This window comes from Mixophyes fleayi, chromosome 8 (genome assembly GCF_038048845.1).
Source record: "Mixophyes fleayi isolate aMixFle1 chromosome 8, aMixFle1.hap1, whole genome shotgun sequence".
Taxonomy (NCBI): domain Eukaryota; kingdom Metazoa; phylum Chordata; class Amphibia; order Anura; family Limnodynastidae; genus Mixophyes; species Mixophyes fleayi.
The window spans coordinates 58,845,323-58,856,733 of NC_134409.1; the positions used below are offsets into that span (position 1 = coordinate 58,845,323).

General features: G+C 40.6%; 1 protein-coding gene across 2 annotated transcripts in view; it reads right to left on the reverse strand.

The window, feature by feature from the left end:
* The window catches only part of LOC142099297 (complement factor H-like), a 359,733-nt gene that overhangs the window by 105,916 nt on the left and 242,406 nt on the right, over positions 1 to 11,411 (reverse strand). For both annotated transcript variants that reach the window (XM_075182616.1, XM_075182615.1), the window contains one exon: positions 7,719 to 7,901. In XM_075182616.1, the coding sequence (XP_075038717.1) occupies positions 7,719 to 7,901 (183 nt within the window). The remainder of the gene's footprint in view (positions 1 to 7,718; positions 7,902 to 11,411) is intronic.

Consider the following 11,411-nt stretch of genomic DNA (forward strand, 5'->3'; position numbering starts at 1 on the left):
TGCAGGCTGGTTTTGCATTGCCTGCATTTTGATACTAGCTTCCGGGCCAGGCATGTACCAGGTGTAGAGAAAGGGCTAGCTGACGCCTTCTAGGATAAGTTTAGGGCTCTGGCGCCTGATGCAGCCATCAAGGGTTCTCCTTGTCCTGCTTCTGTCTGGCAGATTGTCAAGCTGCCATAGAAGGTTTGGCTGAGTTGTCATTTGCAACTACCACCCTGTGAAAGTATCAGTCAGCCTGGCGGGAGTGATTCGAGTTTTGGGATTACACTGGGCTGCTTTACACTGTGCAGCAGTGGACACTTACTCATATGCTGGCCTGTGGTGGTTTCCTGGTTGGGTCAACAGTGTGTGCGCTGGCCTGGATTTATAGCACTGCTGTCCAGAGAGATTTCCTGTTGTCCTCCCTTCAAAAACCTGAATACACACACACACACACACACACACACACACACACACACCAGTTGCAACTCCCACTCTCAACCTCCCAACAGTCCAGGTATGACTGTTGGGACAGTCACATAAAATCAGGATTTTTCCGTCTAAACCGGGACTGCTGGGAAGTATGGATATGTGCATCATGCTGACTAGCTGAAGAGCAGAATGTGGAGCTTTTGCATTTATTCTATATGAATATCTCCTCACCAGTGTCCTTAAGTGAGTTACACACACATATACATATACATTTTATATATATATATATATATATATATATATATATATATATATATATATATATATTGTAACAAAAGGAGGCATTTAGCTGGCAATATACAGAGAAAGCAAGGAAGTAGAGTAAAACATTTGTGCAGTAATGCACCTAGAGTGAAGACTTATGTATGAAAAGCAATAGTTTAAATTTGGTTAAACTTACATGATCTGAAATCCTTCCTCTCAGCAAACAGACAGGGCATGTCTGGTTTTGCAAACAGAGGCAGTGATGGGTGTTTTCTTTTAAAGAGAAGGTGGGTGTGTCACCTGTCCATCAAGCTAAGGCTGGGGGAGGAGAATCATGTATAAAAGCTTGTTTGTTTCATTTGTTCAGGGAGACCAATGCTGGGTGAGCTGGCAGGTTCTGTGAGAGAGCTGGACTATGTATAGCTAGTGTTTAGGGTCTCCATGATTGCTGTACAAGCAGGGCTGGATTAATGGAATGGAGGCCCCTGGGATAAGGGGACCTCCATTCCCCCGTGAGGGTGGCCCCCCATGATCCTAGCTGCCCGCGCCCCCCGTGATCCAAGCTGCCAGCGCCTCCCCCCCGGCACTTACCTCCTTCCCAGGCGCGCTGTACGCTCTTTACTGAGGAGATCTCGTGAGAGTGAGACTCACAAGATCTCCTCAGTAAGGAGACTACAGCTCGCCGGAGAAGAACCGCAGTGAAAGTGCTCAGCAGCACTGATTGCGCCGGGGGCGCCCCCACCCCCGACCGATCAATACTGCTGCTGAGCACTTTCAAGGGCCCCCTGGATGCCATAGGCCCCTGGGCTGTAGCCCAGTTAGCCCTATGGTTAATCTGGCCCTGTGTACAAGTATACGGTGTCAAACATTTACCATCCTGACAATAAAGCACCATAAAAAGTAAGTTGTTGTTCGCGTGTGCTTCTGCAGTAGCGGGCTCTTATATATATATATATATATATATATATATATATATATATAGCTATTATACAGAGAATATACATTATTGACTTTTGGACATTAAACCTAATAGGAAAGATGGTGAATACAGAACTTCACAGGTCCTTCAACATAGCAATATTTAGTCCCAACACATATGTTCCAGACAACCCTGGGCAGACCTTCACAGTCGGTAAAAAAGATTATATAACATACAGTATAAGTGAGAGAGACAGATAAGCATATTGCTTATACAAACAAAATTTAGCAATATCGGCAGGTTGCTTTTTAAATGAATATCTGAGTCCAGATGAAATGGTAATTCCCAGTGTAAGGCAATATTGTATCAACAATATGCAAATAGATACAGATTAGTCACAGTGACTTTAACACAACCTTTCCCCCACAGTTCATTATTAAATAGACACAGTTCTATTCATATAGTATAATTTAGTATAGTTACTCCAACTTGGTAACATTTAAGGAGCACTTCCATACATTCATATGTCAGCTTTAAACTTGAATTACAACCCCCTTTATGTAATGTAAGTAAGCAGTTTCATCAAGGGACATGGATGTGATATGGTAAGAGGTTGGACTTATGTTATGTTTACATGTCTGCATGGTTTTCCTCTGAAGATTTTTTTACCCCCCCCCTTCCCCCCAAGACAGCAGAGAGCTTGGCATTCTAATGGGGATTTCAGTGAAGCAGTCATTGCACTGCTACATTGCAGATTTCTGGATCATTCCAGTTGAATTAGGAGTAATATAAACCTAATCCCAGAGAGAGAGAATTGCCTTTCAAAATATAAAGCCAATATGACATTATTTGTGAAATTTAAAGACTTGGGGCCTGATTCATTACATTACATGTTACAATGGAAGGGGTGCAAACTAGTTTTCTGTTTTGCACACAAGTTAAATACTGACTGTTTTTTCATGTAGCACACAAATATCAACTTTAAATTTCAGTGTACAAATAAGCTATCAAGTATTTGTGTGTTACATGAAAAAACAGTCAGCATTTAACTTATGTGCAAAACAGAAAACAGGTTTCCCCTCCACCGAAAACAAAAACAAAAACGAGAGAGCTGCGCATGCGCGGCAGCTCCGTTTAGGCAGCACTGTACTATACAGCAGCCGCTGCGCACAGTCAGTATTTAACTTACCGCTGCGGTGCTGTATACAATACAGCACCGCCGCGGACGCTTCTTTGAGCTATATAGGGCACTTTTTTAGCGGAGGGGAGGGGTTTCTGGAGACCCAGAACCCCCCCCTGCGTGCTCCACTGCACCCCTTGCATTGCAACATGGTTTTGTCCTGGAGACTGAAATAAGATACTTTTTCATTTAAGATCCTTAATGAATCAGGCCCTTATGCATGATAAAAAGGTTCTTATTAATCTATTAATTATGTTCTTTATAAAGCATTTATTCGATATACATCAGAATTCATATGTATGCCATCTACACCATTTGATTAGAAATCCCCCCCCCCTCTTCTTTCTATCAGATTTGGAACAAGCTAATGTTTGAGCAGCTGCTTATATATTAAAAAACACCAGAGACACAATACTGGAGAGATTGAAGTTATTTATTCTAATAGTAGGGTGCTTAGCAATTTAATATTGCTATTTTAAATGACACATTGCACAGTAATCACCTTATTTGGTTTTAATCTTTTCGCTAACTATTGAGTATATGGGTGGGAATTATGGAAGTTTTTAATAAATTGTTTTAAATATGCTAATAAAGATTTTTTTTTATTACAGTCTATAATCGAATCGCTGAGTGCCTCAAAAAAGCACATTTTCTTTTTTTTTTTCCTTTTCATGCATTTTTACAAAATAGCAGCTCTAAAACGCAAATGCTGCTGGTCCCAACATATGCATGTTTGCCCTGATTCCCACAGGAGCACATAGGTATGTGAAGCAAGTGAGACATTTGCAGAAAAGCACAAATCTGCACAGCCAGATCAAAAGAGCTAGGTGAGCTGAAGATGTTCCTATTGAAATTTGGAGTAGGAGCACCAGTGCTCCTCATTTTGTAGAGCAGTGAAGAAACTAGATTTAATTTTGCAGAGTAAGTTTATTGCAATGAGATAAGAAGGTGGAGAGAGTGCATATACAGGGGTGTTCCTTGCTATGCATGGCCATTTCCACTCTTAAGAACTTTAATTTGTCACCAGCTGAGAGCTGGTAGAGATTGGGGTGTAAATGTATGAAGCTCGGGGTTCTTCAACACCTGCGAGTTTGGCGTCTTCAGCGCTTAAATTTAAAGGGGCGCTGCCTTGTAAAGGGAAGTTTCCCTTTACAAGGCAGCGCCGCTTTAAATCTAAGCGCTGAAGACGCCGAACTCGCGAGTGTTGAAGAACCCGGAGCTTCATACATTTACCCCTTGGTCTTAATTTATACAGAAGAGGAAAAAAAGGTTCCCTGCACTGTGTACTAACTAAATTATTAATGTTAAAAGCACTGTGCTCTCTCACAAATCCTCAACCATTGTGCCCAAACTCCCAGAGGTTACTACCGCCATTGCCCTTCTGCCTTCATTATCTGTGGAGTTGAGGATAATTAACAAGATTTCATCTTTGAAATGCCATCTCTGCCATCCCTGTGGTCTCTGTAGAATGAAAAGGGGCTCTTAAGACACAAAAGACACTTTCAACAGTCAGCCAATCACAAGCAGACAGTTTGGGAAAAGACTCTTGATTGACTTAGGGTGGGCATCCAGTTACAGTCATTTTGCATCAGTTAATAGTAAAGTCCAGATAGGATTTACAGGGATTTTTCAGCTAGGAGACATTTTTTTAATTTAATAAATACATTAACAAGGATTATGAGTAGTTCTTTATTCAATTAAAGTTCATTTTAAAATTGTGTGTATACCTTTTAATCTATTGTGGCATAATGGTCATTGTAGTAGGATCACTGGTGTGGCAAAGTTTTGAATCCTAGGGATTCATTTTTGCTAAGTACCCTGGCTCTCTTTTCAGCAAAATTTTAGCCTGGAGCTAACCAACTTGGGGCTTCTTTCCACTATAGTATTATTATTATATTTTATTATCTTTTATTTGTGAGGCACCACAAAGGATCCGCAGCGCCGTATATAGATCAAGGGAAAACTGTACAGGGTAACGATACATGGCATACAGGGTAGTACAGAAGCACAGTGCAGTGCAAACAAAGTGCAAAAAGTATAATTAATTACCAGCTAGGCAGAGACATGTGCACAGGGCAAAGAGGAAGAGGTGACTTCCAGTGTACAGGTAGAAGGGAAGTGAAGGGAGAAGGGGAGTGAAAAAAGGTAACGCCAGTGCCCAGTAGAGTGGAGTACAACTTACAGGATCAAGGCAGAGATAGAGAAGATTTGGCACTAGTGAAGAGTAAAATGATGGGGGCAAGAGTCAAGTGACAAAATGGAGAGAAGAGACAGAGGACTAAATGTAAACAGGAGTAGGAGGGCCCTGCTCAAGGGAGTTTACAATCTAAAGGTGAGGGAAGACTGACAGGAGACACAACGTGTTAAAAGGGGGAATTGGGACCCAATGCTTGTTATTGGGAGACAATGCTTGTTGCCTTTAGGGAGGGGGCCATATTGCACATTTGTTTATTTTTGTTATTTTACACAATGTACTGTACATGGGGCTGTTTATTACAGACCACACAAAATTGCCTCCTGTAATAATATAATCTTATTTGTATTATGCCTGCAAATGCACTTCTGTAGAGAATGGTTCTATTAAAAGAACAGGATGCAACCCAATCTCCAGGATTTTTTTTCTTTACTGCAAACCATCGTATGCGATATACACTTTCAATCGCCCTTGCAGCTTGTTTATTGGGGGAACCACAAAAGTATCCATGATTGGTTGACACAACACTAATCCATTGTACAGATACAGAATAAAGCTGTTATTTGATATCTATTTTTTACTAATAATTACTGTAGGTGGTCAAATGATTTTAACAAAATATGCATTTGGGATCTACTTATTGGAGAGCTACAATACTAGAGAGTATAACTTCTATAAAAGAGCTACTAAAAGCAGTCACAAATATTTATGTGCAAGCTACCAGATCTTGAGATAGCTTGAGAAGTCTCACCTTTGAGCCTCATTTTGCAAAGCAATATTTTTTAAATCAGATAAAGCAGAAGATGGCCCATTTTTTTCTTTACTTTTAAATTCTTCAGTTTAAACCTGTTTCAATCTTTGTTTAACATTGAGCAAAATACTCTTAGATATGCGCTTTTCTGCTGAAGTGTATCCTGAAGAAGCAAAATGAATCCAATTAAAAGTACAGGACTGAGACACAACGACCACCAGCTCTGAGCTGTTCAAAATACAAGTCCTTTCACTGAGTTAACGAAAACAAAAATACTATAGAATGCCCTTTACTTTGTTTCAATAAGCTTGCTCCGCAAAATGGAATCTCGTTTTTGTACTGCTCCCTAAAACAAGCTGTATCGGTGCCCCGCCTCCATACTTCACTAGGAACACCATTATTAGGCCCATCTGCTCCCCTGATCCTCTGCAATTTCCTGCTCCTCTTAAGATTCCACCACCTTCCTCCACAAACCTATCCTCTTTGGTGCAAATCTAGGTATACTTGTGCAAATCAAGTATAGGCCGTGTGTATCGGACGTCTTGCATAATGACTTTCATTAGGAGATCATGTGACAAGTAGTGGTAAGTCCATCCACAAAGATTATTTGTCTACCCATGAATAGACCATATATTGCTCCTATCAACACCATTGCAGGATTTTTTACGTATGGCATGAGTAACCCATCAGCAAATACTACTAGTCCAAAATATAGCAAATAAATAAAATGTAACAAAAGACTATCCAACCCGCCAGCAAGTTGTAAATATTCAACCAAGGGAGAAAAGGTTTCACCTACTTGGATGTGAATAAGATAAGATTCAGCCATATAGATTAGTTTCATAAGAAATATAAGTACCTTGAAGAAATTAAAACAACCAAGCGAAGGCAATGTGAAAAACAGACATGCATTTGCAAGGGAGACATGCAGGGCATTTAGAGGGTAAATGTTATCTTGGATATACTCATATAATTTAGATGAAAATCCAAACCCACAACAACTGGTTGCTTAAACCTAGCAATCTTCATTGTCATGGGTTAACACCAGAGGTGGCTTTTAGTATAACTCTAGTTGGAGACGGTGGAGGCCCTAGGTAGGACTTCCAGAAATAAAGTAGTGGTCCACCTCCTTTAGGTGGGTGATGTGTAGGGCCTCCAATATTAGCCAATATTAAGCAGGGGCATAGGGTTTTACCTCAGATCCACACTGTACCAGGTGGGAGCATGGATATTTTTTGGGGTTCCCAGCTCTATACTGCATTTGGCTGGGGCCATTTTATTTTGCTGCTTATTAATAAAAAGGACACCATAATATCTAGATAACCTTGACACATATATGTTATATATTTTGTGGGTTTTCTGTTTGATGCATCTGGTTTGTGAAATATCCAGGCAAACTTTTTTTTAAAAGCTAGTTTTTCAATACAAAATTTTAGCAATATGCTTTGAAAATGTTAAGCTTTTCATTTTCAGAAATACACTGATTTCGAATTGAAGGAGGTTGCACAAGTGCTTTATTGTTCACAGTTATGCACAAGTACTTTATTGTTCACGGTTGTGTCTTTCAGGGCCAGATTAAGTGTTGTGAGGGCCTAAAGACAAGCAATTTGATGGGGCTCCTGAAAATAAAACATCATTATGACTTGCTTTTATTACAGCCCTGTATGTCTCTCGCATACACACTCATCTATACCAATTGACTCACACTCTCTTTCATACACACACACTGGCACACAAACACCCACTCAAACTGTATGTGTTTCGATTGGCTGAGTGAATGTATGATGCTTTCTTACAAATTTTCTATCTCTGCTACTAATGGCAAAAGAAAAGCAGCCCTATCTCCACTTTTTAGTGAATATACCCGATAAAGAGGTGTGTATGTATAAATACGATCCTAATTAAGTCTTCTCTATAACTGATATAAAACCATGTTTCTCAATAATCCATTAAAAAATAAAATCTTCCATTAGGTTTGGAAACAACTTGAAATTCTTACCTGTACATATAGGTGGTGCCGTCCACTGTCCATCCACACAAATACTTTCGTCTGACTCACTAATTTGGAATCCAGGATTGCATCTGTATCTCACAATGTTGTCAGTATTATAGAATTCTTGTTTAGAATCTTCAGTTAATTCACCATTTTTTATAACGAGTGGATTTTTACATAGTTTTGATTCTAGAAAATAAACAAATGTATATTATCAATCTTCATTTGCCTATAGACCTACATCACTGTAGTAAGGGACATCTATCATTTATTTTAGATTTTGAGTTTTTAAAAAAATTTTTTTTCATATAGTGAAATATAAAAACAACAACAACAACAACAACAACAGCTAGAATAAAATGCTGAAAACATAGAGGCTATTGTATATACCTGAATGTTAGGGTTTCTCCCTTTGGTCCCCTACCTTTTGTGATGTTGGGTGCAGTTATGAAATCAGGCTCCCACAAAGGAGCCCAATTTTCAGAGGAGGCTGCAACACAGCTTTGTCTTAGGTCCACATCCCTTGACGTCATTATGCTGCTTTAGAGCACTATTGTAAATAATTGGATTTTGCATTATTGGATGTGGCAGTCAGTCCAGGGTATTGGGGCATTGGGACTTTAAAAAGTACTTGCGTTGGTGACCTACTCAGGAAATTTTGACCACATTTCTGAACATATAATACCATTTAGTACACTGCTTTGTATTATATTACAAGTTACACAATGGTATAAGTACTGGGACATGTACAATGGAAATTGTTCAAAAATATCTTTAGATTTTCAAGGTATTTTAAATGATCACTAAACATTGATAATTTTACAATGTTTAATAGAATATTTTCTGTTTGAAAAGTACTTGTAACCTACACATAACTGTATATTAAACATATATATCTTAACAGATAACACATACCCAGTGTCGAACTGGGGCATGAAGAGCCCACCGGTGGACTGCAACGCTAGGGGCCCACCAGCAGGGGTGTGGCCAGCCATAATAGAGGAGAGACCAGACGCTAGAGGGTCTGGTCTACCAGATACCAATCATGCATGCCATATTACCAACAGTCAATCATTAAGTCTTCTTTAGAGCAATCCCCAGCACCTTATCAAATATATGGCTATGGTTCAACCAGCGGATTTTAAAGCACACAGTTGTTTTTAAGGTTTAATTAATTTTATATTTCACTGATAATAACAGCTAATAAAGGTTAAGTTTTATACAATAGTCCCATTATTTTCTCACGAGTATGACAATCACCCAGAGCATTTGTGCATCCTACATATTCTTTCTTTTTTCTTGTACTAGTGAGGGTGGGGTCAGCCCACAAAGGACAGCTAGCACCATGGTGTAGTATATAAAGAATGCAGTGTGTATATAAATAGTACACAGTCTTGACTTGCCCCTTAGATTGGGCAGAACAGTCACCAAAAATCGGGAATGCCCCACTAGAATCAGAACATTTGACCGACTGTCCTGCTCTCTCCTACCTGTTCCTGTCCCTTTCACCACCTGTGGCTGCAGGTTTATTTAGTTGCAGCTTGTCTGCATCCTGGAATGTTGGGGGCCCTATTTAAAAAAAAATGGCTACATTTAGAAAATTCTAACCAGCCCCAGCATTAAATCAATAGGACCCACGATTAATACTTAGGCCTTCCTCCAGCCCTAACATTAAAGTAATAGTATTCCCATTGAATAAATAAACATATTTTCCCCAATCCAAACAACCACAGCAATAAATAAATAGCATTTACATATAACAAACAACTATTTCCAGCAACCATCACTGCCATTAAATAATTCATATTCACATGTTCATATTTAATAAATAGACCTCATGCTCCTCAAACTCAGCCCCACATTCAATTAATAGCCCCCAAACTACCCCATCTTAAATTAATAGTCCCCGCTATAAATTTAAATTGCCCCACCATCACCCCACAAACAAAATAGCACCCATTAGTTAGCCACCACCTACCAAACACACACAGTACATTGCCACAAGCCCGCTGTGCCATCACACGCACATTACTGTGCCCCTTCATCACCATGCTGTGCACCCTTGTGATCACACTGCGCCCTCCATGCTGCTTTTGCTCCCCCCTTCATCTAGCCCCCCTTTATCACACTATGCCATGCTGCTTTGGCTCCCCCCATCTCCTGGCCCCCCTTCATCACCCTCTGCCATGCTGCCTTTGCCCCCCTTCACACTCTGCCATGCTGCATTGGCCCCACTTCGCACTCTGCCATGCTGCTTTGGCCCCCCCTTCACACTCTACCATGGTGCTTTGGCCCCCCTTCACACTCTACCATGCTGCTTTGGCCCCCCTTCACACTCTACCATGCTGCTTTGGCCCCCCTTCACACTCATGCCTCATCCCTCTTTCATACCTCATGCCTCATGCCATATACCTCTTTTTATCCCTCATCCCATATCCCTTATTCATCCCTCGTGCCTCATCACATATCCCTCTTTCATCCCTCATGCCTCACGCCATATCCCTCTTGCATACCTCATGGCTCATTTCATGATATCCCTTATTCTTCTCTCCTCATCCTTCTTTGTTAAAATGACAGTCTGGCTGCGCACTTAGTTACTAACCTGTGCGAAAAAATGGATCCTGCGTCCCTCCTTCATGCTCTTCTGGGCTGCTGGATATCCGGAACTTCTCCTCCATGGGCATCTCTTCTCATCTCCCCTTCACCTGCGCGGTAGTGTGTTTAACGGAAGTGTTTGGGACTCGAGTCAGGAGTTAGCTGTTCTGTTAGCTCTGCCCTAACAATGGAGGGGGCTGGGCTATAATGCAGCTATAACGCGGCAAGGCCTACAGGTGGATAACCCAGCTCCCCGACAGGCCAGTCCAAGCATGTACATACCTAAAACATACGTTACATTTACTGTGTGTTACAGGTTTTTTCCTGTTAGAGAGTAATGGCTCAGATTTTGGTTAGTCAGACATGTTCAGGTTTTACATATCTAAGTTGAGACCTGGATTGACTTGGAACTGTGCTCTCTATTCAGATCTGAAATCATTATTTTTCATGTAGCATCAGAAAATCACAAGCTTCCTTTCTATATATACCATTTCTGTGTAACAGCCATCATTTTGTAGCCATGAGTAGGTAGGAAAAGATATTAGAGCAAAGGTGGGGCACAAATGGAGGGGATATACAATGAGAAAGGAAATAAAAACCTTAGTAAATTGCATCAGTTAATCAGTGGTCGAAGTGGGGGTGTATACGATAATATGCCAAACCGCCACTTCTCCTATTGCCTTCATTGTACAACTATCAAATTTAATTTAATTTTACATTTTCCATAATGCCAATTCTAAATTTCCACTTCGACCACTGGGATTATTTTAAAAGGTGAGACAGGTCAATAATGAATCCAATAATGAATCCACTTTCATACTGCCGTCCCGGCAATATCCTGGGTTTTTCAAGCCGGGTTTTTGCCGGGGCTCTGAGCATCCCAGCTCAGAAACACCATTCATACTGCACCTCGGACCCGGGAATTTCCCGGGTTGACCCCATTCATACTGCACAAGTCTGTGCCCTGGCAATTTGTGGGAGTCATCACCAGAGCAGTTTTCATTGGCTGAAAAATGGTGATGTCATTGAAAGGTGACTGGTTTGTTGACGCATAAAGATGATGCAAAAGTGGGTGGTGATTGTTTACCACATTACTTTTCATCA